This window comes from Prunus persica, chromosome G8 (assembly GCF_000346465.2).
Source record: "Prunus persica cultivar Lovell chromosome G8, Prunus_persica_NCBIv2, whole genome shotgun sequence".
NCBI classification, from domain to species: domain Eukaryota; kingdom Viridiplantae; phylum Streptophyta; class Magnoliopsida; order Rosales; family Rosaceae; genus Prunus; species Prunus persica.
Genome location: NC_034016.1, coordinates 19,129,274 through 19,155,917, shown reverse-complemented (window position 1 = coordinate 19,155,917; position 26,644 = coordinate 19,129,274). Strand labels below are relative to the sequence as shown.

Sequence of the window (26,644 nt, the reverse complement as noted above, 5' to 3'; positions counted from 1 at the left end):
GCAAATTCGACAGAAATTGCCGAGACGTGTCTCATTCAGAAAAAGAGAGATTACGGGTGAAAGCTCAAGGAATGCGGGAAAAATTAGAAACGAGTGTCATAATGGACGTCTATAAAGGAAACAAGTGGAGAAAAAAATCACAACTCAGAAAACAAAAAACCTAACTCTGCCAATTTTTTTCTTTCCAATTTCTCTCGATTTAAGGTTATACTATTTCTTTTAAAAATTAGGGAAAAAATAGTATCGCCGCGTGGCTATACTATTTCTTTTTTAAAAATTAGGAAAAAATCTGCATATAGCCGCACGGCTATACTATTTCTATTTTTTTTAAAAAAATTAAGAAAAAAAATATCCTTCTAGTTGCATTAGAATTAAGAAAAGATAACATGGGTAGTTATGTTCCATAAAAGTAGGACATATTATCTGATTTTGTTTTGAATTTTTTTTTAATATGAAAAAAATATGAATTTACCATATTATCCTTATTTAATTAATAATTTTATTTCTTAATATTTAAATTAACCAAGAGTACTTTATGATATTTTGAATGTTTCACCATTCTCTGTCTTTTGCTTTATATATATAGATTAATTTGGTATAGCCGGTCGGCTATACTATTTCTTTTAAAAAATAAAGGAAAAAGAGCATATAGCCGGGGGGCTATACTATTTATTTTTAAAAAAAATTAGAAAAATTCCGAGTATAGCCGTCCGGCTATACTATTTCTTTTTTAAAAAATTAGGAAAAACCGAGTACAGCCGCCCGGCTGTACAATTTCTTTTAAAAAATTTATGAAAAACCGAGTATAGCCGCCCGGCGATACCATTTCTTTTCAAAAAATTAGAGAAATCGTTTATAGCCGCCCGGCTAGACTATTTCTTTTGTGGGCCTGGCTCAATATGGTAACTTAAACAAATCTGTAGGCCCAATATGAAATTGGCACAAGCGGCCCATTCCAATTTCTAAAACCCTTCCTTCCAAGGCTAAACCCTAAGCCCTAGATTGAAACCCCGCGGTGGGGCAGTTGGCGTTTCACCAAAATTCCAACGCTGATAACCAGAGAATCACATGTTTCTGTTAGAAAAATGGCTCTGAGATATCGGCGTCTGAGAGAAATCTCACGATTTTTGCCGCGAATTCACTCCGGTGAGCTCACTAAACTTGAAGTTGTTATGATCTCAAATGCATTTCAATTCCATTTTGGTGTGAAAGAAAATTATTTTAACCTGGAAGCAGCAGAGTGTAGCTTTGCAGTGTGTTGCTATTAGAAGTAGAAGTTTAGAAAATGTCAATCTGAGACTTAAAGCTTGTATCTTTGCTCAGGTGATCATCATCTACAATGTAGACCAGCTACCAAGTTATCATCTTTGTCTAAAATTCCTCACTCAAATGCTTGGGAAAGAATTGGTACAAGGATTCTACCGAGTGGGTGCCATGCTCGGAGGTAATTATATCCAACTTTCTTTGTATTGTTTTTATAAATTTTGTTCCAATTTGTATCCATGCCATGGAAGGGCATATCTTTTCATAGAATTTCACCTGCGGTTTTGTGATATATTCATCTTGATTGTTCCAAGTGGTTGTTCATTTTGTTTAGTGATATCTATCTGGGTCCAATTGTTGCTTGGCTCAGTTCAAATTTTTGTTTGTAACTGCGGGTTCATGTTGTTTTATACAATTGGAGCTTATCACCTGTGATTTTGTGATATACTCATCTTGATTGGTCTAGGCGCTTGTCCATTTTGTTTAGTGATATCTATCTGGGTCCTATTGTTAATTGGCTCAGTTCAAATTTTTGTTTTGTAACTGCGGGTTTATGTTGTTTTTTGTAATCGGAGCTTTGCCTTCTGATTGACAGTCTCTTTCAGGCTTTCAACCACATCACAAGTATCCTACGAGTCTGCCCAAGAACTTGATCTTTCATCCTTCATTAAATCCACATTAGATGAGCTTGAAGGTACTCAAATTACTTTCTTGAATATTTCTTTTTATTGGTTAGGACGATGGTTATTATTGTTGGTTTCTTTGTAAGGAGAAATTTTTGCAAATTCCAGTTGTTGTTTAATTGGCTCCTTTTATATTTTGTATTCCCATTGTGCTTTGCCCCTTATTTACTTTCTATATTAATGTACAGGTCCTTGCCATTGTTGGTTGAATAGGTCCAAGGGAGGCAAAGATTTCTCTAAAAGAGATGGAACTTTCTTGGTTCTTACTGGGCGTTTTCTTGAAACTTCTTTAACAACCAGTTGTGAAGCTGCTATCATGTTAGAAAAAGTGAAGTCAATTCAACCGAGGTAAAGAAAGAAAATGACGTATGTTTAATTCTTTCCACTTAGAACTAGATGAGGTAGGTAGAATATGTTGTAATCTGTCATATGTTTGTTTTTTTCTACTTAGAATTGGATGATTATGGTTGGGTGGGTATATGTTGTAATCTGTCATATGTTTGTTTTTTCTACTTAGAATTGAATGATTATGGTTGGGTGGGTATATGTTGTAATCTGTCATATGTTTGTTTTTTCTACTTAGAATTGGATGATTATGGTTGGGTGGGTAGTCATTCTGAAGCTCTCTCTCTTCTTTGTGTGTGCTCTATTGTAGGTTTCCTCAGCTCCACATTATGGGTTTTCTGTCAGACAGTTTGATTCGCTCAGCAGATGATCGAAGCCACCTAATCCAATTTATACTGAAGGAATACGTCACATTTCCCATTTTATTTTCGAACAAGAACTTCACTGAGGTGAGGTAAAGATCCTTGGTTTGGCTGGTGAAAGGACTTTTGCATACCCAAAAAAATAAAATAAAATGTATATCCGTAATTTTTAAACAGTAATTGACCTGTTAGAAGTCCTAAAAAACTGTGGTAGAAATAATTGGATCTAATTTCTTTCTCACAATTATTAATATAGATGGACAATGGGGCATGCTACATCTTGTTTAAAGATTTTATGAATCCAGTGGTTTACCATGAGAAGGACATGGACCTCGAAGTTCTTAAAAAAGGTACACATTACCCTCTATAGATTTGTTAAAAGTTTGTTCGAGATAAGAATATGTTTCTTCATCTGGTAAGTGTTGATGACTTAATATTATCATGGCATTTTCAACAAATAAGTGTTGATGACTTAATATTATCATGAGATTTTGAACAATCAAGTGTTGATGACTTAATATTATCATGAGATTTTGGACAGTCAAGTGTTGATGACTTAATATTATCAGACACCCCACCCGCCCCACTCTGTGGCCCTCCTTAAAAAGAAAAAAGAATAATATTGAAGAAACAATGTACAACAGAAACTGTAGCTGTGAGACTGTATAGTCAGACTTCCTCTTATGGTTTGCTTAAGTGTCTATGTAGCATGCTGATTTTTTTGGCGGTAGATGTCCTAAAGCTTAATTTAGTGGTTATGCTTATAACTTCCCTCTCTATTTTATGATAAAGCATCACACTTTGGTTGGGGGATCTGTTTTAAGTATTTGATGGTGTTAGATTTTAAATCTGCCTATATTACTACTCTTTGCTCTTTTCATAAACTTCAGTAGTTGTCTTATATCTCTGTTGGTTCTGCCTCGTCCCCTTTTGCTACTTTCTGGTTACACTTGGTGGGAGAAAGATCATGATCTCTAGTAACATGATAAACTATTCGCCTGTTAAGCTTCTCTTACCCCTCTATTGTTGTTAATTGTTTTTTCGTATGTCAGTTGACTGAATGTATAGAGTTCAATGAGTTTTAATGTGGGCCATATGCATATATTTAAATGCATGTACACATTTAAATACATATACTTATTCCACGATACATGTTAATGCCCTTGTGCAGCTGTTGAGGAGTTGTATGTGCAAGATGATGGGAATATCAAGTCACTCAATAACTTGAAAATCACTTGGTTGAAGCAATCTGAGATCATCAAGGAGCCGTATTTCTGTTCTTTGAGGAATTTACTATTATACTTCCCAGGTATATGCTCCCTATGCATCACCGACTTGCAGCATTATAATTGCATCTTCTCTGTAGAGCATTATAAGAGTTTTGTAACATTCTTTCTAGAATATATAAAAATAAAGAAATTGTTTCTAAAGTTGCTAAGAACCTAATCTTTAACCGTTTCTTTTATTCTTTTCCATTACAGGCTGTATCTCTGCAGATGAAAATGGGAACCGCCTCTTCCTTTCTGACAGCAATCATCATCGGATTATTGTATTTGATGGAAACGGAAAGATTCTGGACTGTGTATGTATGAAATTTTATTTAAATCATATGTGGACTGCTCTTGTCAATTTCCATAATTAAGCATCAAGTTATACGTCAACTGGATCAAAAGATTTGAGCAACTCAATTATTGACCATTCAACATTCTAATCTGGTCCTGATTTGATGATTTTGTAGTCCAAATATGTTTATCAGGATTTTCTATATCTGATTTGTGTGCTTTATGTATATCAATTCTGAATTAACACATCAAGAAGACAACTTAGCTATTCTTTCCAGATACTGATTACCACTTTAGTCCTTAACCATAATTTATGTTAATTATTTACTGAAGTGCTTAAATCTGGCATGACTATAAGTTTCTAAGCTCTCAATAGGAAAAGAAAAGTAGTTTTGCTTGTCCATATTGAAAGGACTTCTTGGGGAACCATCTTCGGTTTTCACAGAATTGGCCTTGCAAAGTTCTTTTTAGACAGTGTAGATTTTAAATTGAATCCTAGTATTCTGTCTTCCTATAGTCTGTTTGCTTGAACCCTTTGAAAGATAAATTAAAGAAATAATTTCAAGCTCAAGTTTGGACTTCCGTTGTTTGTGTGTCAGATTGGTTCCTCCCCAGGTTTTGAGGATGGAAATTTTGAATCTGCCAAGTTGGCACGCCCTGCAGCCTCATTTTATATTGCCGATGAGGATTGCCTATATTTTGTTGATTCAGAGGTATGCATTGACTTGTAAGTTGTGATATGTGATTATGATGCTGGGGCTATTTTGCATAGTTTTGTAACTTACCAGTTTACGTGTGTGGGTCTCTATCTACTAAGAATCATGCCATCAGGAAAGCTGATATGGGGAGGCGGGTTTTAGAAACCCTCTATCCAGTGGGCGATACTATTAAGAAGAGTAATCAATTTTGGACTTGGATCATGCTCAGTCTAGGTTTGAGAAGTAATGCTGATACAAGGTCTGAAGAATTTGATTTACAATCACTAATGTTTCCTTGGCATCTGATCAAATCCATTGACGATAGTCTCTTCATTATAAACCGAAGGTAAAACAAACCCTTCAAGTGCTATTGTTTCCTAACCAATAATCCGTGGTCACTTGTCTTTAACTTTTAAGTGGTATTCCATTTGAGTGAAATGTGGTTCACTTATTTTTTTCTTTCATCATGTTATTAGGAATGAACTTTTAGTGCTTATTAGTAGTACCTTAGAGACGGATTATTTTGAAATTAATTTACCATGTGAAACCCTAAGTATGAGTGGTGAATGAAGCCATGCCTTATTTCAACTTTATATAGGCATTGATGTGATTAATTGATCTAATTTGCAGCTTTGAAACTCTATGGATTCTAAATTTGGCTTCAGGAGACATAAAAGAAGTAGTCAAAGGTTTGTTTGTTTTAAATAAATAAAAAACTTTTTTGCCACTTTGTTTATGTTTCATTTCATTGAGTCTAACATCAGAATTTAAAAGGGTTCCCGGAGATTTTGGAGGTCTGTGCACCGCAGATCAAGGAAAAAGTAACCATGTTAAAACGTATGCCACATGATTGGTTGCAACAGCAGACGAATACTGTCTGGTCACCAGAGAGGCTTCCATATGCTGGTCTATTATCTTCGTTGACCACCTTGCAGAATCACGTAATCCTTTGTGACATGGGTACCATTTTTACTGGATTTTTTTTTTTTCTCTTCAAGTGAGTTTGTTTTGTACTTTGTCTATAATACTCAATTACTTATTTCAATGCATGTAATTTTGAAGTTGGACAGAGGATTTTGAAACTAAGTGAAGAATCTGGAGTATGTTCGAGCTTCAAGTTTTCAAATTTTGGCATCCTTGGAATACCTTATTGGCTGTCTTCCTCTTTCGAGAAAGTTTATGCTGTGTATGTTTACAAAGACAACAATGTGCTAGTTTACTTAGAATTCCAATTTTCTTTTATACTTTCGTGTTCTGATTATGATTATGTGACAATGAATTGCTGAATTGTTTTCTCACGAATTCCATGTTTTTCTTCATATTTTTTTGCTGATTTAACAGTGCTGGTGGACATCAGGGAGAGATTGATCATTTTCAATGTTTTAGTTTGTTACCAGGTATTTTACTTACTCTTAAATATGCTTCTGCTATTCCTTGACATTGTATTTCACTCTTTGGTGTGATATTTGAATTGGTTCTGCCTATATTTTCTTGATATTTCCAACTGGAATATGCATCGCCTTGCCATGATTTATGATTATTTCAAAGTTAAGCAAAAGAGTGATGTTTCCTGAAGATAGAGAATATTTCAATTTGGTGGAATGTTGTGCTAGTTGTTTGTCTTAGCTTCCTCGCATCTTATTATTGTCATCAAGTCAACATGCTGGACCCAGAGAGGAAATTTTTTTTTTTGCCAAACATGCAGATAAACAATTGTCTGCCAGTCGTTGCTAATTCTTTTCCCAACATTAGTTCTCATGTAGTGTAAGCTGTTTTGGTAATCTATGCAACTTAAAAAGTTAATGCTTTTTTTTATCCTAGAGTTCTATTGTCTGTGCAACAGGTAGAGTTAGCATACAGTTAAATGTAGATATCCCTGTGGATACTGAGCTTGTAGAACAGTTACAAGAAGGTTGTATATGGTGCCAGGCAAGAGGATCCGCTACCGAAGTGTCAGGCATAGAGGATGTACGAGGATCTTCAGAGAAGGTTCCTATCTGGCAGAGCTTATTTTCTTTTATTCATTTTTTTGCCAGATTAAGTTCCATTATCCTACAGTACAAAATATTATACTCCGTGCTTTTAGTAGCTTAGGATTTCAGTTCTTTGGAGTTTGCAGGTTGGTGTTGCTCAACAATGGTATGATGAATTGGATAATCTTGCCTCTTTGATATCACCACCTGAATCAGAGTTGAATGCGGAAGATGATAGTACAACTTCGGAAGTAGGATTTCAAAATGGAAAAGTTTTCATCGATTGTGTTGTCAATACTAGTCCCGGGACAAGTGAGGTGTGCACCTTCAGTTTATATCTTTACTTGTTTTGTTTTGGGTCGTTTGAAAGCAACAGAATCTCTGGCCATGGTTCCGATTTTGCCCTCACATCTTCATTCTTGGCATTGTGCAGGTTATTGTTTATGCGGCACTGTATTTAAAACTTAGAAGAAAGAAAGAATTATTAGAGGATAATCAGGAGATATATGCAGCAAAGATAGCAGATATTTTACACTCAGAGAAAAGTGGAAAGATAGGAAGAGATTCATGCATCCAATTCTTATTAAAATCAAACAGAGATTTGAGAGATCTCATATTTATGAAACCTCTACAAGTGAGGATAAAATTGGATTGCCTTGATCACGAAAAGGCTGAAAACGCAAAAGATATTATCCTAAGAGACTCCAAGGTTGAGGTCAATGTATCGCTTAACTCATAATATTCAGAGTTGCTACCTGCATATTCTTTTGTAACTTCGTAATTTTTTTATTGATTTGTAATGTTGTATGCTTCATCATGGTTATGGATAATGATACATCATCATGTGGCATGAATAATTCGTTCACGTTTTAACTATTAAGATGGTGATTTATGCCTTAAATTTGTAGTAAATGGAAGCATGTTTTCCCTGTTATTTTTCTTTCTTTTTTGTTGTCATTCCATTTGTGCTTTAGAGCAATGGAATCTCCTTATTTTGATGTCCTGTAAAACGCTCATTGGCTTCCTACAATGCCCGTGAAGGAATGATGTTCATTATAATATGAACTACATACAAAAAGCATGAGGTTATGAAGAAGTGCCATTAGGACTTACAATTTCACAAACCCAATTGTTTTTTCTTCTTCACTTTTCAATCGATCCAAACAGTCCGGCACAGTCTCAAGCTTTATTTTCCTAAGGTTGTTTTCTCTTTCATGGTTTAAGCAACCACCAGCAGGCCTTTGTTCTTTTTCTTTGATTAGAAAAATATCACTGCAAAGTACAAACAGAAGAAAAGGAAACACAGAGAAACAGAAAAGTGAAATTTTTTTTAAAAAGAAACAGCAACTTTTCGTTGTCGAAAATGTGAGCCAATTCCTCTATATAAGCTAACTTTGTATGCGGCACTTACCTTCATCTCAGAGGTTTTAAATTCGAATACCCTTTTCCCAACACCTCTCTTTTTATCATATAACAGCAAGATGTCTCACCAGGGAAGATGCAGTGCAACTAAAACAGAAAAACCTGCCACTATTTTTCTCTTTCTCTTCCTCATCATTGTGTCTGCTCAAAAAACTACTACGTTCACAGTTGGTGGCAATTCCGGTTGGACTTTTAACGTTGAAAACTGGACAGATGGAAAGAAGTTCAAGGCGGGAGATATACTTGGTAATGCTAGCTAGAACATGCATCATACTTTTTTTTTTCTATAAGCAAGATTGTTTTATTCGTTTTATGTGACCAACTTATTTTTATTTTTGTGCAGTTTTCAACTATGATCCATCCTCCCACGATGTGGCAGTTGTTGATGCCAATGAATTTACTAGTTGCAGCGCTTCTTCAAACTCTAAGACATTCAGCACCGGCAAAGATCGAGTCAAATTATCGAAGGGACTCAACTATTTCATCTGCACTGTTCCCGGCCACTGCAATGGGGGAGTGAAGATTTCAGTTAATGCTTCCTAAACCAGTGGGAAAAATAAGTTGAAGGGGAGGGGAGGGAAGGGATGCTTTTCTCTATGTAAGATGGCTTGAGTATTTATTTTTCACAGAATATTGGACTGTATTGTATGAATAAACAATGTGACATTGTGTAGCTTTGGGGCAGTCTTGTCTTGTATCTATATTTAACCGCAGCTAGAAAGATAAAAGAAAGATCCCATTATGTCCAAAAACTCTACAACCGCCAAAAATAATTAAGCAATTTTTTTTTTAAGAACTAATAATTAATTAAGCAGATTTGGTTCCCACGTTTTTCTCTTTAAATTAAGACACTCACAACCTCTTTTCTTTTTTCCTTTCCATGCTATGCGGAAACACCAAAAGACATTAACCCATTTTGGTTTCTTGCTGACCTACACTATCCCTTTTTCCCGGGAAAGACAGCCCGGAAAAAAGGACCAACACCTGCATGCCTGGAAGTTGTTGATTCTTTTAGCTTCAGTTTTCAGGTGGTTGTTCTAGAAATTCAAAGTTGGTTGTACTAAAATCTTGTTTTTCTGTCAATGTTTATAACCTCCCTTGTCTTTCTTCTATACCATATGCATTGCAAACCTATCCATTCCATTACACCTTTCTGTTGAGCCTCCTCTTGTGAAAATTGCTTTTCTGGTTTTTGGGAAACTTTGTGATCAACTCTTCATCTGCAGAATCTGCAGTTCATATTGAAAACTGTGGATCGAAAAAATTGCAAGGATCATAAAAACTGAGATAATTGCAAGGAAGTTTTAAGATATTTATAAAGTACATGAGATGAGTTGCTTTTCTTGCTTTTCATCCCATGAAAAGAAAGGATATAAAAGATCGGATAGCGGGAGTGCAGGACAATTGCCTACCACTCTTTCTCAAAGGGAACACAATGTTGCAGCACAGCCTCGGCCTCCGGCTGGTAAGGCCCATTTTCGCCTTTCTTAATGTGTTTGTTATAAGCACCGTGATTGTTTTCAAGAAGAAAATGATTGTCAAGGCAGCCTTCCTAGCATTGTTAGAACATTGGTTTTTAATATAGTTGCATTTAATTTAAGTCTCCTCTTGTATTTCATATCCATGCCTTTTGTGTGGGAAATAATTATCTGTCTTTATATAAGCAGAAGTTCCTAAACCAAGGCCTACACCACCAGCTGAGAACCAAACGTCACAAACAGGACAAACAGCACAAACAGCTCAAACAGCAAACACTAAGAACGCCAATAAAGAAGCTGTAAACAATAATAATAATAATAATAATAATAATATTGCTGCACAAACTTTCACCTTCCGCGAATTGGCGACAGCAACAAAGAACTTCAGGCAAGAATGTCTGATAGGAGAGGGTGGATTTGGAAGAGTTTATAAGGGCAAACTTGAAAAAACAGGACAGGTAAAGTGGCTCTGGGGCCTTGTAGATTCTTCAATGTTTTCAGTGTTAAACTTACTTGAAGGATTGAGTTGTGACCCTTTGGCTCATCTTAATTACTTCAGGTTGTAGCTGTGAAGCAACTTGACAGGAATGGCTTGCAAGGAAACAGAGAGTTCCTTGTCGAGGTGTTGATGTTGAGCCTCTTACACCATGAAAATTTAGTCAATCTTATCGGATATTGCGCTGATGGCGATCAGAGACTTCTGGTGTATGAGTACATGTCTTTGGGATCTCTGGAAGACCATTTATTAGGTACTATACTATGTGTTTGTAAATTTCTTTTTGTCCCATCTTGTGCCCTTATATGATAAGAGCAAAGAAATTATACATTTTATAGTGCCAATGAAAAAAAAAGGAAACTTCCTAGTGTTACTTAAAACACAGAAAGATCCCAAAAAATGACCAAGTTTTGAAAACTATACTGCTGTCTGGCTTCTCATGCATTGTATTTTATTTTGCAGATATTCCATCACACCAGAAGCCATTAGATTGGTTCAAAAGAATGAGAATAGCTCTAGGAGCAGCCAAGGGACTAGAATATTTGCATGACAAGGCCAACCCTCCCGTTATCTACCGCGATTTAAAATCTTCAAACATCTTACTAGACGCCGATTTCAATGCAAAACTGTCCGATTTTGGGCTAGCTAAGCTTGGACCTGTTGGAGACAAGACACATGTATCTTCAAGAGTAATGGGTACATATGGTTATTGTGCACCAGAGTACCAAAGAACAGGCCAACTCACTGTCAAGTCAGATGTGTACAGTTTTGGAGTTGTTTTATTAGAGCTGATCACTGGAAGGAGAGTCATTGACACCACAAGAACAACCAGGGAGCAAAATCTAGTTTCTTGGGTAAATTTAAACTTCCCCTCACATTTTCTTCTTCTAATTCACAAAGTGTCACGTGTTTTTTTTCTTACAAAAGTTTCTTTTTTGGGTCTTTAACAGGCAGAACCAGTATTTAAGGATCCAAACGGGTACCCGGAACTAGCTGATCCACTTCTCAGAGGAGACTTTCCAATAAGAGCATTGAATCAAGCAGTGGCAGTTGCAGCAATGTGCCTCCATGAAGAAGCATCCGTTCGTCCCTTGATGAGTGATGTGGTGAGTGCTCTTAGTTTCCTTGGGACAGGTCCAGAAACTGCTACCTCACCTATAAGCATGCCCTCTCCATCACCTGATCAAGCCATGTCTAGCATCACCGAGGAGCCTCAGGAGGAAGAAAGCGTGATCGAACGCCAACGCGCCGTGGCAGAAGCCATGGAATGGGGCTCAAGCTCCAGGCACAATGGAGCATCACGATGTGCCAGTACTTCTTCATTTTGAAACTAAGTTTAATGTATCTATATATATACACACATCATATATGTCACAGTGTTGTTTCCACAGAACAAATCATTTCTGTATGAGCCAATGTCATTGTAACAATGTACTGAGTTGTATATATCCAACAGAAAACGTGAAGGAACAATAATTTCAAATGCGAGAAATTTTCTCAACTTATGATTTCATCTGTCATTGCTTCCTGGATTTATAGAAACCCTATATGTCACACTCTATCAATGACATAGGCCCTCACCATAAATCCATTTGTACCACATTTATTAAAGTTCACGTGCATAGATTGTAGATGGATCCGGCATCTATGAGAGATGATTTACAAATACAAATTTAGCCATAAAATGTGATATTTGTAGCATTACTTGAGTTCGTAATTAAGTACCCGAGGATTTTTCATTGCGTAAATAGCTGAGGGAAAAACTACATGTGTATGATCATTGCGTAATTCCATTAATTTCAAATATCAATGCTGGTTCACATCTCATTCCCTAGGATGAAATGAAACTATGATGTAACCCCTTTGATTAAAGAAAAATTACTTCTCTAAACAAATTACTGATGAATTACTTATAATTATGACACCAGGATTACAACAAATTCCTTTTCACAAGGCTTTCTGTATGCAGAACTAACACATCCATCATAGCTTTAGAGTTTAAAACAGATCAAGTATTTGATAAAATACAAACTAAAAACAGTTCTTCATAGCCTCTCTGATTTTTCATCTCTGTCTCTACTTTCTTCCATGTCTTTTCCCTCTTTCACTTTGATTAGAAAATATAAAAAAATAGACAATTATATTTAAAAAAGAAAAAATATATATACACTCTGATTTCTTATTCTTGGTTTTATTTTTTACTTTTAGTCCAAACTGGTTGGGTTTGGGCTAAAGATCACAATTTTTCTTCTCATTAAAATAAAAAAGACCATAATTTTTTGAGGAGCTGGGCCTAAATAACTGGGCTGCCTCCAATTTCCTTTGATTGTCTAACGTTGTACGTCTCTGCGTGTGGACTTCACGACCGGTAACCAAGATCAAAATCCAACTCTAGTACAACAAATCCGATAACTCCTCTCTCTCTCTCTCTCTCTCTCTCTCTCTCTCTCTGTGAAAAGAACGAACTTCTGAATCCTATGTGATTCTCATGCCAGGTACATTTTGCATCTTTTTCAATACGATATATTTGTTACAGTTTATACACTTTTGCAATGCAATGCAAATTGAATTTTTGTTTTTGGGTTCAAATCCTCATTGAGCTTAATTTGATTAAATCTTTCATGTATTGGTAATTTTCTATTTGTTTACATACAGAAGACGGGGTTTATTGGGTGTAAAACAAATTCAATTCATAACGTATTGGTATCTTTTCCGTTGTGTCTTGCTGCGAATTAGTGTTCTGGGGTTAATTTTACAAGTTTTATTTCCCTAATTTTTGGTGCTTTTTTGTGGTTTCAGGTAATATCTGGGTTTAATAGTGACTTGGGCATTGGTTATAATCCTCTGAAAGCACAGGAAGTTTGCTTCTTGGGCTTTTGAAATTCAAGAGCTGATTTTTTAAGCAAGATTTGGGAGCTAATTTGATTTGGTATTAAGTGGAGAGATATGAAAAGTGAAGTTTGGAAGTGGGTTTTAGGTTTGATATATATATTTGCTGTTGCATCTATCTGGATAGCTGCCAGTTTTGTAGTACAGTCTGTTGTAGATGCCGGTGTGTCCCCATTTCTCATCACGTACATGTGCAATTCACTGTTTGTGATCTACATTCCCTTAGTTGAGATTGGAAGGTATTTGGAGGATTCGTGTGGCGGTTTGTGGTTTTGGAAAAGTAAGAAGAGTAGCCCCTTGCAAAGATTAGGAGAGTCAGAGCAAACCACTCTTCTTGAGGAGAGTGATGCAATTGTGAAAATGGATGCGGAAGATGGAGGAGTTAATTTTGGTACAGAAACAGAACCAAAAGTTGTATCATACGAGCTTGTTGGGACTTCAACAACTCGAGACAATGTCAACGAAACTGCTGATAAGCAAGTGGATGAAAAAGGGCGATGGACGCGAACTCGAGTGGCAAAAGTTAGCCTATTGATTTCCCCATTTTGGTTTCTTGCACAGCTCACTTTCAATTTGTCATTGAAGTATACTACAGTTACAGTAAGTATTTTTCAACATTGTATGGCACACCTTGCTTCTTAAATTGGTTCACGTGTTTCATCAATTTGGTATGATTGATTTCTTCTTCTTGTTGCGTGCAGTCAAATACCATCTTAAGCAGTGCATCCAGCCTTTTCACCTTTTTGGTCTCTCTAGCATTCTTAGGTGAGAAATTTACTTTGGTGAAGTTTATTAGTGTTCTTCTTTGCATGGGAGGAACGATAATTGTCAGCCTTGGTGACTCGCAAACTGCTTTAAGTACAATTGCTTCTAACCCTCTACTCGGAGACATACTTGCTCTTGTCTCGGCAGCCTTGTATTCTGTGTATGTTACCCTAATTCGCAAGAAGTTACCGGATGAAGATGATGAAAAAAGTGGCCGTGCCAGTATGGCCCAGTTTCTGGGCTTTCTAGGGCTTTGCAACATTCTTATATTTCTCCCAGTTGCCCTTATACTTCATTTCTCAAAGTTGGAGCCCTTTTATATGCTAACCTGGGAGCAGGTTGGTCTCATTGTTGGCAAAGGTTCGTACTTAACTGTTATATTATATGCGTTGTAACTTGGAGTTACCTGTTCTGATATATACCTTTGTTTTTTTTTCTATTTGTCTTTGCATGTATTCTTGGAGTAATGCTAAAGACACCAATCTTAAAATTTTGGATACCAGCTCATATCCCAGGCTAAACCTTATTTATTTTTAACAAATAAAATTGCATGGCAGCATCTTCCTTATCATTTGATGAGTAAACTTTGATATTGAAACTCAAGTGCTTCTAGTATTATTGATCTTCACACCAACATACTTATGTCTGCCCAGTTCTACATGCAAAGAAATAATTTTAATGCTTTTTTTTTTCTTCCGGAAGAGGGAGGGGGTGGAATGAATAGCTTATAGTATCCTTTGAGGGAGGGGGTGGAATGAATAGCTTATAGTATCCTTTGAGGGGAAAAACTTTTATTTCATCCAGAACTAGTAAGCTGATATATTAGGTATAGGGTGATTTTATGGCGAGGCAATCTGATAAGATCTTGCATTTATTGCTTGACTACTGTTATAGCTATTGTCTAAAGAAAAGCATTCTGTGAGTTCTTATATTGGTTTGTCATTTATTTGTACATGTAGCTCGTTTGAAATAAACCTTTAGTTACTGAACCCCATAACCTATTGATGATAGGCCGATTTCATTGTGGTCCAATACCGATTTCTCTTTTGCATGATTTTTAGTCCATTATTTTAGGCAAGATATGAGCATAGCTGGCTTGAGACACACAGGCATACAGATAGCTCATGTGGAGTTTGATGTTGTGTTTCTAACTTCATATAAAACCTATACTAAATCATATGGAATTTTATGTGGTGTTTAGGTTTGTTGGATAATGTTCTGAGTGATTATCTATGGGCCAAAGCTGTTCTTCTAACAACGACCACAGTAGCAACAGCCGGTCTAACAATACAGGTTCCGTTGGCGGCAATTGTGGACTCAATGACTGGCCATGCTCCTCATCTTGCTGATTACCTTGGTGCTGTGGCTGTCATGATTGGATTCGCGGGCATAAACATTCCCACTGATGCTTTTAACAAATCAAATGAATCTATGCATGTACTAGAGAAGGAAAATATTGGTCTGACCGATGAAGCTCACAATTCATCAGGCACGCCAGATTCAGCTGCCCCCTCATAGCACGATGAGGTTACTCTGAATGCAAATATATGTTGTACTATACCGCTTATTAGAAATTTTTGTAAATGCAACTGTGATAAAAGTTAGTTAATTACATCATTACTGATTGCCTGATATAAAAAGAAGCATTAGTTGCAATACTATTTACTTTAATGTTAGGATTGTCTTTCTCATCCTATCATTCGATAGTAGAAGAAACACTAAGTTATGTTTCTGGTGGATTTTCTTTGTTCAATTTTACCCAAATGCGATATTCTAAATTACTCCAATTTAGGCGATGGGGGCACATTGGTGAGGTCAGAACCCGTGTCTTGGTTTTTATTTAGATTTCATGTGTCATTTGGTCACTCGTATAAAAACCTTTCCGTCTCCAAGTAATCATTGAAATTTAAAAATTGTCAAGCCAAAAAATAACACTAAAAATTACAAAGACACTCTGCATTGGCCATCAGAGGAGCCTTACTGACTCAACCTTGACAAGTACCATTGTCGATCGCTTCTCCAAGCAAATTCCTTGATAACAATATATCTTACGATAAATAAAAATTAGAATTCAAATGGTGGGAGAATGAGTCCCCAGTTCCAGTTAAGAAGCAAATTGGACAGCAGCTTCCTAAAAATAATTGCCAAATCCAAATGACCAACCCTGAAACAAATAGTAAGACTCGCATCCTTAGATCTGTTAACTCTGCGACACCGTTGAACTTTCATGACCATATCTCTGCATCACTCTTCTTGTTGCAAGTGCTGCAGCCTCGCTTGCACGGAGTGTTCCACTTGCCATGATTGCAGCAAATTCAGCAGAGATTTCCTCTTGCACCTTACTTCGAGCGTCCCCAAGAGGATCTACAACCCCATTGGCAGGTTTGACAGCACTCTGTGATGTTCCCCGTTCCTCCGACTTGGTGAGCTGCTGCCCTCCAGATTTCGATTTAGCACCAACCTCGGTGTTAGAACTACTACTCAAGGGTTTCATGACATTCGTTGTTGGTTGAACCACAGGGGGCCTGAATTGTGGAGCTTGAGGAGCAGCACCACTTTTCAGTGTTGCTTCCAAATTCTGTATCATGGGCACTGCAAAAGAAAGTAAGAGGGGTCATTCAGAGAAGGCTTGCATTATTGAACCACAGTTCCATATTAACAATCCACACAACTTCCTTTCCATTAAAACTCATTATCTTGAATTCTCTCTCTTTAATCTTAAATTCCGAAACCAAACACACCAAACATGGAAGATTCTGAGTTTACTTATCTGTATCACTAAAATATAAAAAATGCTACTTCAAACAAAGGAAATCCATATAACGAAGTATTAACTAATGATAGGCAAAAACAGACAGAAAATAAATATAACTTACAAATAAGAGCACCCATTGGACTGCCCATAACTTCATTAGGGAGCTCCAGAATATAGTCTGGAACGGTTGCACCCACCAAAAACTGAGCAACCTCATTGCTAAAGTTGTTGCAATTGTGATTAAGTAAACTATAGGTTTCAGCAGTATACCGGGGACTGATTTCCTGCAAATACATCTCAAATACATCCTTGGGCACATGTGTGACACCCAATTCTACCACACGTATTGGTGTCCCATATGGTGTCGATCCAGCAGAAGCATGCTGGATTCCTCCCCCAAAATAGTACTCATTACCATAAACCACAACTCCTGTGTGCCTGTATTAAAAATTAACAATGAAGACTTGAAACCAATGCAAATGCCTTGCTAAGAAAAACTGGAAATAACAGTACTTCCTCAAATCAACGCACTCCACACTTGTATCCAATGAAAAAAAAAACACTTACCATATGCCCTCGATGGCTTTCCCCAAGAAAGCCATGGACATCTGCCTAGCTAGTCCTTGGCTTAGATCATATACATTCAAAGTGACCTTGTGACCCTCCTGCAACCAAGTTTTAATATATTAATTGCAAACCCAAAAAGAAATAAACATGGGGAAAATAACAAAAAACATTACTATACAATAAAAAAGAAAAATACACACCTCGGCCATCTCTTGCCGTTCAATATAAAAAATGCTCAGTTGAAGAAGATGTAGGGTACTGAATTAATCAAGATCACCTATGCAAACAACACTGGTAAGAATAACAAACAAAAATAAAAAGAGTAGGGAAATTTAAGGGGGGAAACAGCGCATTCCAGCTAAAGCAAACAAAGACGTGTCCTACTCGACTCTCAAATCGGGCACTTCAAAGCCCAAGACGGACGTAAACATGCCCCAAATCCTATTGCAAACTTAAATTTACAAGTCCGAAAAAGGAAAATCCTAAACTACGCAAAAAAAATTACCAATTTTTAACATTTAAGCAGCATTCAAATAGGCTCCATACAGAATTCAACAACACAACCAAATAATTGCAGCTACATTGTAAGAATTTGATCAATTACTTTACAAATCATTGAAAGAAACGACAAAAGTCCTGAACTTTACCTCCAAAGAAGACCTTTTCAATGTTCAAATTCCAAAATACCGACAAAATTAACCTTATCTTTAAATATCACACAGATCAAACACAAAACCCCAAATTCCACACAAAATTTCCGAACTTTCGGCGCAAGAAAAAGCTCTGTTTAAAAAATTTCTATAATTCTCGACAAAGTTCAGAAATTTATCATTAGAAGTGCATTAGATAGAGCAAATCAAATTGAACTACTCACAGGCTGATCGATTAGGTTTCAAGCTGTGCTTTGAGAGAGAGAGAGAGAGAGCGTACCTAAGCGCGAAGACAGGAAGAAAGTTCCCCTCTCGGAATTGTGCAAAACAAATTAAGAAACTTGGTTCGGTCCCCTTTAAATACTTGCTTGCCCCAACCAATTGGGACGAGAATTTGGATTCCGTTCACTTCTATGACTTTCTAGAACCTACTAACCACTTACCTCTCGCCACGTGGATTCTCATTCAAACCCGACGCTCTCTCTAGAAAATATTTAGTTTACTTTTTGGCGCGACCTCTCGTTTAACTCTTACTAATTGACCAAAACGACTTTTTCTTATATATATATATTTTATTTGCGTAGCTTGAAAAATTATATCTTAGTCACTTTTTTATTATTTATTTTTTATTAACCTTCGAATATTAGTTTTCCAATAACTAATGTTGATGTTATTGTCCTTCTACCATATTTTGAGGTGAAGATGGTGTCTCTTCTTTTTTGTCAAGGTAATAATGCTATGAACAAATGTTCAAGAGAAAAGGTTTGTCAAGATAATTTGTCACTCAGATTTCACATTAGTCACTCGCCAATCATCGCCAATCATTATAAAAGATTTATTATATATTATAAAATAATCAGAATAATAATATCTTATTCGAACATCTCAAAGGACAATGTAGCAAATACTCGTCCTGTTATATTGTTTGTATACAATATGTATTTGACGTTTCACATATTAGTCACGTCATGAGTCATTATGAAAGATTCATTGTATACCACAAATATGAAAAAGAATATATTATATAAGCATTTAAAGTCGTTCATATTCCAAAACCAATATCGTAGCGTAACAAATTTTACCACATAATTATACTCTTTTAAGCATCAAATGGTCCACAAGAATATTCTCTCACATAAAAATATGACAACTCGAAAAATCTTACCACTTGACCACATTCTTAAGAACATCAAGCACTTTCAATCAAACATATGCTGTCATAGAATCTCCCTCGTCGCATTGTTGATCAAATTGAGATTCAACTACTACTTAATCACATTGTTTGATTAAATTGTTGATCAAATAGTTCTTATGTCGTTTAACGGGAAACTCGTTACACTTAATATTCAATCACGGGCCCCACAACCGAGCAAAAGAACGCGCCGAAACGCACCAAAACGTCATCACTGTAAGCACGAGCCAAACTCCGAACCTCGTGCCTACAACAAAAAATTCACACAAACGTTACTACAAAGCCTCAGCTTCGGCTCCGAACCTAATAAGCACCCTCCGTTAATATCTCTGGTCGCGATTCTCTCTCTATTTCCTTTTTCTTTTTCACTGTTAAAAGCTCGAAGGCCCTTCTTCTACTTCAGTTACACTCAAGAAAGAGTCCATTTATTTTCTCGGAAAAAAAGGGAGATCATAGAAAAAAATTCACACTCGTTTAAGTGTATTAAGCACGTAAGGTTTCAGATCACTGTCACGTCACGAAATTTCAATTCATTTTAAGGAGAAGATGGTCGTCAGCTAAATCTTTGCTGAATTTTTTTTTCTGTAGTTTTTCTTTTTTTTGGTTGATGAAGTTTGTGTTCGGGTTTATGAGGTGGAGATCTGGTGGAATGGTACTGTAGGCGTTGATCCGTTGTTGCACTGGTATGGTTTCAGCTGAATTTCTATGAGAACTGTTGGAATTCTGTGGTTTTGGTTTTGAGTTTTGCTCTGTTTGGTTGCTCTGAAACCCGAGGATTATGGAGGGAAAAGTTCGTGAAGTTGTGCATTATATGATTTATTTTTCTTTTGGTTAATTAAAAAATTTCTGTGGAGTTCATACAGATGATTTGAAGTTCGAGTCATAATTGAGCTAATAATTGTGAAATAATAAACTACAACGGTTGAATTTCCATTTTCTTTTTCGGGTTTTCTGGGAACCAAACAGAATTTATCCTCTCTTTGTTTTTTTCTTTGTTTTACACAAATGAATGATCATTTAATTTACCTTGATGAGGGGATACTGAAGCTGTGGGTGGTGATATATAATTGCAGGCCAAACAGTGGTTGCTCGTGTTTCATTTGTTTGGAGATATTTAATAAAGGTAAAACATGGCACAGAGCAATTGGGAAGCTGATAAGATGTAAGTGTTGCATTAATCAATTTTTTTGATTTTCTATCTGCTTGTAATTTTCTATATGATAATTTGTTCCTGGGTGTTGTTTCTTTCCTTTTACTGTTGTGAATTGATCATCAGTTTGATATTTACCCAGTTATTGATTTGCTTTTCTGCTACAGGCTTGATGTTTATATTCATGATTATCTGTTGAAAAGAAAATTGATTGCTTCCGCAAACGCATTTATGACTGAAGGGAAGGTTGCTACAGATCCAGTAGGTAATGTTGTCAGTTTCTAATTCATTCGCTATCAGCTTACTGATTATGTGATTTTGAAGATTCCACTTAGCATGCATTTGCAGAACGTCATTTTATATCATGGTTTATGGTTTATGGCCACTGCGACAGCATGATTTGATAGTATATGTTTTTTTCTTTTCAAAAGTAGATTTTGGTGTGAATGTCTTATAGTATATATGTTGGGATTTTCTAGAGAGTAAACCTGTTTTAGATTTGAATGTGCAGCAATTGATGCACCAGGAGGATTCCTGTTTGAATGGTGGTCTGTTTTCTGGGACATATTCATTGCAAGGACAAATGAGAAGCATTCAGAGGCTGCTGCTGCTTACATTGAGGTTTCTTCATATATTTAGATTTTCATATCTTCTCAACAACAAAAATTACTGTTTGCGTTTTTTTTTTTTTTTTTCTCCCCCTGAATATGTTTTCATGAAATTAAGGTACAGCAGATTAAGGCAAGGGAGCAACAACAGCTACAGATGCAGCAGCTGCAGCTATTGCAGCAGCGCAATGCTCAGTTACAGCGTAGGGATCCTAATCATCCTGCTCTGGGTGGTTCTATAAATGCTATAAACTCTGAGGGAGTAATGGGGCAACCCTCAGCCAGTGTGCTAGCCATGAAAATGTATGAAGAGCGTATGAAGCACCCTCACTCGATGGATTCGGAGACATCCCCTACGCTTATTGATGCCAATAGAATGGCCCTACTCAAATCAGCTGCAAATCCACAAGGGTAAATTGTCCTCTGTTTTTGTAGTTATTTGAGCTTTATTTTTCCCTTCATTTCATTTGCCTGGAAAGAATGGGTCGTTCATCTGTTTGGTTCTTGTTGATTCAGCCAGTTGGTACAAAGCAATTCTGGGAACATGCCAGCTGCTTTGCAGCAAATCCAGGGTCGAACTCCTTTAACCACTGTAACTACTCAGACTACCTTTACTCTCCGTGCATGTTTCTTTTTTTCAACTTTATTATATTCTGGTTTCTTTGCCTCTTTTTTTCTAGCATACTGAGCAATTTAATGCGTGGACTTGTGGAGATTGTAGGACATCAAAAGCGAAGTTAACTTGGGTGCAACTCAGAAAAGTTTGCCTATGGATCCTTCATCAATTTATGGACAAGCAATTTTACAGTCGAAATCTGGCTTGGGTGGTGCAGGTGACAATACTTGACCCTACCTTTCTCAGATATGGCCCCACATGTTGGGAATAATGGTAATTGTGCTTAGAAATTTTACAAATGAAATCTTCGTTTCGTCCTTCAGGACTGAGTCAAGGTATTACGGGTCTTCCTTTGAAGGGTTGGCCTCTAACTGTAAGTTATATATGGTTTTTTCTTCTTGGTTGTTTCTTCTTTCTATTGTGAGTTTAACTCTTTGTTGTGATAACTGTTCCATAATGTAGGGAATTGACCAATTACGACAAAACTTGGGTGTACAAGTACAGAAGCCAAATCTTCATACCCAAAATCAGTTCCTTTTGGCATCTCAACAACAGCAAATCTTGGCACAGGCTCAGGCACAAAGTAACCTTGGAAATTCAACGAACTACGGAGATATGGATCCTCGTAGATTTTTGCCCAGGGGTAGTTTGAATGCAAAAGATGGTCAAGCTACTAGGAATGATGGATCTATCTGCTCTCCAGTGCTATCAAGTTCACCAAAGGTAACCTTTCTAATGTCATAGATTCGTCTCATGAGGATTAGGATTCAAAGTACGCATACACAGAGAGATTAGAAACTTTGTTATTTTACCTTCTTACATTATTTATGTTAGTCGATTACCTTTATGGTTTTGGTATGTGACGTATTTGCCCTATAATGATTAAGAAGTTATGTATTCTATGTCGTTATTGCCCCAGAATATGAAACTTCAGGAGCTTAAAAACATAAATCAGGTGATTGTACACTAATCACTATTTCTTTCATTGTGTTTAACAGCCCCAAAAGACGGAAAGAGCATATTAAACCAGTTTTTAGTATTAGGGTTTTAGAGTTTAGGATACTGTTAAATCTATTGTCCTTGATGCTTATGCACCATTTTCTGCAAAATTTGCCTTTTAGGCATTTTATGACATTTTCACTGGTTTGACAGTCTTTGTTTCTTTTGATTTTTTTATATTTAATGTTTTAAAAAACATTGATTCTTTGCAAGGTTCAAAATATCTTAGGCGTTGTTGGTTTTCAACAGATAAAAATGGCCCAGATGCAACACTCTTCCTCCCAACAGCATGAACAATTGCAACAGCAGCAACTGCAACAGGTTGTGCATAGTTATGCAGAACTAAACTTTGTACTTTTTCCATCAGCCCTTGGTTACGGATTCAAGTTTGGGCATGGAAAATTATTGCTATATTTAGTTTTTGAGCTTATTACTAAACTTGAGCTGTTTCACAGAACCAAATTTATAGACAAGGATGATATGATTCCTGCTACCATCTTATTCCTTTTCAATTAGGACCTGATATTTAGATAAGCTGATCAGCATCTTCTGCCGTTTTTTTCCCTGCAGAATAACAGAAAAAGGAAACAACACTCTTCTTCTGGACTTGCCAACAGCACCGGCACAGGAAACACTGTTGGCCCTTCACCTAGTTCTCCCGCATCAACTCACACACCTGGTGATGGAATTAACACAGCCAGTAGTCTGCAGCATGTTAACAGCATACCAAAAAGCTTGATGATGTATGGTCCAGAAGGAACAGGAGGCCTTCCTTCGTCTTCCAATTTACTGGTATGCTCACTTTAAAATATGGATGTGAATGGCATACAGTTTACTTACGGGATATGTGGAAGTACACGTATTTGGGTTGGTTTCTAATATGCTGCTGCTTCTTATTTTAATGAAAAGGACTGTGCTGCTTTTCATATTCGTACTTGTGATATTTGATTCTTTCCCAAAATATGGGTATAGTACTTGAGCTATCAATTTTAAGTATAAACTTTGTCAAGATTTTCCAAAAAAAAACTTTGAAATCAGTCAACTTTGCAAAACGCTTGGTTTGATTGTTGAGCAATCGTTGTTATCAATAAATTTTGAGTATCAAAATTTTTTGATATTTTATGGATGTGGAAACGAGGAAGATAGGTGGAATGATTCTACTTCTAAGAGCATTTTTTCATAGTGCAGGATGACATAGAACGATTTGGAGATGTTGGTTCTTTAGAAGATAATGTGGAATCATTTTTGTCACATGATGGGGAAAACATGAGGGATCTATATGGAACACTAAAGCAGAGTCCTGCAGGGCACCATAAAGAGTGTTCTAAAGGTAACTTGATATTATATACATTGTATCTTCTGGGGAATTGGAAAAAATTTCTTCATTCTACTTAAGCTGTGGCCACATTCTCCTATTCAGGTTTTACATTTGGTGAAGTTGGTTGCATACGGACCAGAAACAGCAAAGTTACTTGCTGTCACTTTTCTTCAGACGGGAAGCTGCTGGCTAGCGCTGGACATGACAAAAAGGTATATACACAGTATAACAATGCATGCCTAGTTTCTATCAAGGTCAAAAACACTGTTTCAAACAAGCAGTGTACGCCTGCACATGTTTGACGGAATGGAGAGGTCAAGCTAACATAAATGTTAGAAACTGCTGGTTCAGTTGATGATATAGTTATTTTTATGCATGCAAGGAAATGGTATAATTGATTTTGGAGCTTAAAAGAATGAGAATAATTAGTATTTGTTATATATGTCAGGTGACACTCTGGAACATGGATACCCTGCAGACAGAGAGTACTCCCGAAGAGCACAAGTTAGTCATAACAGATGTTCGTTTTAGACCAAATTCATCCCAGCTGGCAACAGCTTCAGTTGACAAATCTGTGCGATTATGGGATGCAGCCAATGTAATTGTCTTTGATCTCTTTTATGCATTGTCTGCTTCAGCTGACACAATAGGGGTGTACCTAACAGAAATTAATATTTCTTTAGCGTAGTTCTAGCCTTTAGATGTCTGGTTTTACATGCTATGTTGTATGAGATGTGAAGTTTGTTTAATTCGTATCCGCTTTCATTATACTAGTATTGCTGACCTATTTATATTTTGTGGCAGCCAAACTATTGTTTACAAGCATATACAGGGCACAACTCACCTATCATGTCCCTTGACTTCCACCCTAAGAAGACGGACTTATTTTGTTTCTGTGATCATGACAATGAAATTCGCTACTGGAATATCAACCCATTCTCCTGTACTCATAATTCCAAGGTTTGTAAATCTTTCTGATCTCATTCTTCTAAATTTACATTTTTTTTATTTGTATGAAAACTACATTGATCACCCGAAAAGTTGTCTCTATTGTTTTGGATAGGGAGGTACTGCACAAGTGAGATTTCAACCAAGAACTGGACAACTGCTGGCAGCAGCATCAGATAAAATGGTTTCCATCTTTGATGTCGAAACTGACAGGCAAACACACTCATTACAGGTACGATGCCTGTAAATATGGGGTTTACTAATTTATATTCTGATTGGAAATGTTGGTTTGTTGCTTTAGGAACAAGTAATTAGATCTCATTAGTTATATGATTTAACTCATCATCCTCATTCTCAGGGACACTCTGAAATGGTAAACTACATTTGTTGGGATGCAAATGGAGACTATCTGGCATCTGTCAGTCAGAACTTGGTGAAGATTTGGTCGTTAGCTTCAAGTGAGTGTATTCAGGAGCTTGGCTCTGACGGCAACCAGTTTCATTCTTGTGTTTTTCACCCAAGTTATTTAACTCTCTTGGCCATTGGAGGAATCTCGGTAAATTCTTTAAACTCTTCTATGTGAGTGAGCCATCTTATCATGTAAAAAGCCGATTTATTGCTAATATTTGCTTTTATGCTTGCGAGCTAGTCTTTGGAGCTGTGGAACATGACTGAGAACAAGAGAATGACAATTTCGGCACACGAGAATATAATCTCAGCTCTTGCGCAGTCACCCGACACTGGAATGGTTGCATCTGCAAGTTACGACAGCTCCGTCAAGCTATGGAAGTAAATTTAAGTACCATGGTGGTAACATCTTATAACCTCGATTCAGAAATCCGGAAGGGGGAAACTCAGTGGCAGATGTTTCGAGTTCATATATATGCAGGTGTTTTCAAGTATGGTAAATAGTTTTGTAGACAGGGTTTCTCAAAGTATTAATATCATATAGTAATTATATCTAAGATCCTAGTAGAAAAACTCTTTTTTCTTTGTTCCCGTCGGGTTAGGTCTTTTGTCTAATGTAATTTCTTAAGTTTAGTTTCTATGGTTAAATGATTTGTGTGCCTGTTTTTATGGGTATTTTATCTTTATTAGGAAAAATCTTGCAATATCATTGTAATTGTCAAACAATTAACTTAATAACAAAAAGTGTCATAAATCTCTCACTGAATTAACGAGCCCGGCTATCAAATTAAAACCATAATCTCTAGGAAAATACTTTCCTCCTACAATTCTGACAAGGAAATATTTTTGTTCACTACCTTAACTTAAGATATACATTTACTACTCTTCTCAACACTTGACACGTGTTCATTAGCATAATCATAGTTAACTCTTTACTTTGTATTTATGAAACCATGGTTATATCAGTAGACATATGTTAAATGTTGATAAGGGTGGTGAGGGTACACTTTGAGTTGAAGTTGTGAGCAAAAATGTTCCATTTCTGCCAATAGCAGTGTTGACGTGTGCATAAGTTTTTTTTTTCTTCGTATTTTTGATGAATTATTTTTGCATATATGTCAAATGGTGATTCACAGGAAGGAGTATCTCTTTACATGAATTGAGGCAAGAATGTCATTTTGTTTAGGGGATCGAATTTTTATTTTACTGTTTGTAATATTATCTAATCATGCATCTTCCTTCAAATGTGGCTGAATACAAAAGCAAGCATGACTACAAGATCTTTTTTCTTCTCTCTGTCTGAGACCACAATATCAGACAAAATGATAAATAAAATTTTAAATTTACAAAAAAAAAAAAAAAAAAAAAAAAAAAAACATGGCAACAAGACAACGTCGACGTAGATAGGTGTCATGTCGACTTCGATGGTGATGGTTGTTATGTCTTTGTGGTGGGGTTGCGAATCAAGATTGAAATGAAACCGTTATCTCTTATTAC

At 36.4% G+C, this 26,644-nt stretch overlaps 6 protein-coding genes across 10 annotated transcripts; 5 read left to right on the top strand and 1 right to left on the bottom strand.

The window, feature by feature from the left end:
- On the top strand, window positions 1,019–7,782 carry LOC18766735. 2 transcript variants are annotated; one of them, XM_020553874.1, is made up of 17 exons: window positions 1,019–1,146; window positions 1,324–1,444; window positions 1,869–1,957; window positions 2,135–2,294; window positions 2,602–2,740; window positions 2,910–3,003; window positions 3,825–3,962; window positions 4,135–4,235; window positions 4,815–4,928; window positions 5,033–5,259; window positions 5,544–5,602; window positions 5,688–5,873; window positions 5,976–6,099; window positions 6,255–6,310; window positions 6,757–6,902; window positions 7,033–7,203; window positions 7,320–7,782. In XM_020553874.1, exons 1-17 carry the CDS (start codon window positions 1,086–1,088, stop codon window positions 7,623–7,625), a joined length of 2,292 nt encoding a protein of 763 aa, XP_020409463.1. In that variant the 5' UTR covers window positions 1,019–1,085; the 3' UTR covers window positions 7,626–7,782. The 2 variants fall into 2 exon arrangements, with proteins under 2 accessions (XP_020409463.1, XP_020409464.1); XM_020553875.1 differs by having other exon boundaries at window positions 1,051–1,146; window positions 1,859–1,957.
- On the top strand, window positions 8,368–8,851 carry LOC18768003 (basic blue protein). Its single transcript, XM_007201611.1, has 2 exons — window positions 8,368–8,554; window positions 8,652–8,851. The coding sequence occupies exons 1-2, from the start codon at window positions 8,368–8,370 to the stop codon at window positions 8,849–8,851; spliced, it is 387 nt and encodes a 128-aa protein (XP_007201673.1).
- Window positions 9,638–11,610, top strand: LOC18768164 (probable serine/threonine-protein kinase PBL26). Its single transcript, XM_020553591.1, has 5 exons — window positions 9,638–9,773; window positions 9,973–10,244; window positions 10,346–10,535; window positions 10,745–11,136; window positions 11,233–11,610. The coding sequence occupies exons 1-5, from the start codon at window positions 9,638–9,640 to the stop codon at window positions 11,608–11,610; spliced, it is 1,368 nt and encodes a 455-aa protein (XP_020409180.1).
- On the top strand, window positions 12,542–15,658 carry LOC18767308 (thiamine-repressible mitochondrial transport protein THI74). Its single transcript, XM_007199813.2, has 4 exons — window positions 12,542–12,777; window positions 13,082–13,771; window positions 13,873–14,296; window positions 15,138–15,658. The coding sequence occupies exons 2-4, from the start codon at window positions 13,229–13,231 to the stop codon at window positions 15,452–15,454; spliced, it is 1,284 nt and encodes a 427-aa protein (XP_007199875.1). The 5' UTR covers window positions 12,542–12,777; window positions 13,082–13,228; the 3' UTR covers window positions 15,455–15,658.
- Window positions 15,806–18,294, bottom strand: LOC18767721 (desumoylating isopeptidase 1). Its single transcript, XM_020570019.1, has 5 exons — window positions 18,189–18,294; window positions 17,459–17,535; window positions 17,259–17,356; window positions 16,813–17,129; window positions 15,806–16,528 (listed from the first exon to the last, which is right to left on the bottom strand). The coding sequence occupies exons 2-5, from the start codon at window positions 17,465–17,467 to the stop codon at window positions 16,137–16,139; spliced, it is 816 nt and encodes a 271-aa protein (XP_020425608.1). The 5' UTR covers window positions 17,468–17,535; window positions 18,189–18,294; the 3' UTR covers window positions 15,806–16,136.
- LOC18766393 (transcriptional corepressor LEUNIG_HOMOLOG) lies at window positions 19,477–25,913 on the top strand. Of its 4 annotated transcripts, none has more exons than XR_002273064.1 (19): window positions 19,477–19,591; window positions 19,689–19,783; window positions 20,174–20,262; window positions 20,418–20,515; window positions 20,762–20,871; window positions 20,977–21,269; window positions 21,375–21,450; window positions 21,580–21,691; window positions 21,798–21,847; window positions 21,937–22,197; window positions 22,723–22,794; window positions 23,044–23,265; window positions 23,662–23,803; window positions 23,894–24,003; window positions 24,240–24,389; window positions 24,596–24,751; window positions 24,833–24,971; window positions 25,098–25,295; window positions 25,389–25,913. XR_002273064.1 is itself a non-coding variant. In XM_020570849.1 (19 exons), the coding sequence occupies exons 3-19, from the start codon at window positions 20,231–20,233 to the stop codon at window positions 25,530–25,532; spliced, it is 2,334 nt and encodes a 777-aa protein (XP_020426438.1). In that variant the 5' UTR covers window positions 19,477–19,591; window positions 19,689–19,783; window positions 20,174–20,230; the 3' UTR covers window positions 25,533–25,913. The 4 variants fall into 4 exon arrangements, 3 of the variants coding, with proteins under 3 accessions (XP_020426438.1, XP_020426437.1, XP_007201209.1); XM_020570849.1 differs by having other exon boundaries at window positions 20,986–21,269; window positions 24,855–24,971; XM_020570848.1 differs by having other exon boundaries at window positions 20,983–21,269; window positions 24,855–24,971.

What these genes read in the sequence shown, in the direction of transcription:
- LOC18766735 (XM_020553874.1), top strand. Translation starts at nt 1,086, where the DNA reads ATGGCTCTGAGATATCGGCGTCTGAGAGAAATCTCACGATTTTTGCCG. An exon ending in CACATTAGATGAGCTTGAAG is followed by an intron (nt 1,958 to 2,134) that starts GTACTCAAATTA and finishes ATTAATGTACAG; the next exon opens with GTCCTTGCCATTGTTGGTTG. An exon ending in CTCTTCATTATAAACCGAAG is followed by an intron (nt 5,260 to 5,543) that starts GTAAAACAAACC and finishes TCTAATTTGCAG; the next exon opens with CTTTGAAACTCTATGGATTC.
- LOC18768003 (XM_007201611.1), top strand. Translation starts at nt 8,368, where the DNA reads ATGTCTCACCAGGGAAGATGCAGTGCAACTAAAACAGAAAAACCTGCC. An exon ending in CAAGGCGGGAGATATACTTG is followed by an intron (nt 8,555 to 8,651) that starts GTAATGCTAGCT and finishes ATTTTTGTGCAG; the next exon opens with TTTTCAACTATGATCCATCC.
- LOC18768164 (XM_020553591.1), top strand. Translation starts at nt 9,638, where the DNA reads ATGAGTTGCTTTTCTTGCTTTTCATCCCATGAAAAGAAAGGATATAAA. An exon ending in AACTTGAAAAAACAGGACAG is followed by an intron (nt 10,245 to 10,345) that starts GTAAAGTGGCTC and finishes TAATTACTTCAG; the next exon opens with GTTGTAGCTGTGAAGCAACT. An exon ending in TCTGGAAGACCATTTATTAG is followed by an intron (nt 10,536 to 10,744) that starts GTACTATACTAT and finishes TTTATTTTGCAG; the next exon opens with ATATTCCATCACACCAGAAG.
- LOC18767308 (XM_007199813.2), top strand. Translation starts at nt 13,229, where the DNA reads ATGAAAAGTGAAGTTTGGAAGTGGGTTTTAGGTTTGATATATATATTT. An exon ending in TGAAGTATACTACAGTTACA is followed by an intron (nt 13,772 to 13,872) that starts GTAAGTATTTTT and finishes TGTTGCGTGCAG; the next exon opens with TCAAATACCATCTTAAGCAG. An exon ending in TGGTCTCATTGTTGGCAAAG is followed by an intron (nt 14,297 to 15,137) that starts GTTCGTACTTAA and finishes TGTGGTGTTTAG; the next exon opens with GTTTGTTGGATAATGTTCTG.
- LOC18767721 (XM_020570019.1), bottom strand. An exon ending in AAAGCCATCGAGGGCATATG is followed by an intron (nt 17,130 to 17,258) that starts GTAAGTGTTTTT and finishes TTTTTAATACAG; the next exon opens with GCACACAGGAGTTGTGGTTT. An exon ending in TCCAATGGGTGCTCTTATTT is followed by an intron (nt 16,529 to 16,812) that starts GTAAGTTATATT and finishes TTTCTTTTGCAG; the next exon opens with TGCCCATGATACAGAATTTG.
- LOC18766393 (XM_007201147.2), top strand. Translation starts at nt 20,231, where the DNA reads ATGGCACAGAGCAATTGGGAAGCTGATAAGAT. An exon ending in GTCGAACTCCTTTAACCACT is followed by an intron (nt 21,451 to 21,579) that starts GTAACTACTCAG and finishes TGGAGATTGTAG; the next exon opens with GACATCAAAAGCGAAGTTAA. An exon ending in GATTATGGGATGCAGCCAAT is followed by an intron (nt 24,390 to 24,595) that starts GTAATTGTCTTT and finishes ATTTTGTGGCAG; the next exon opens with CCAAACTATTGTTTACAAGC.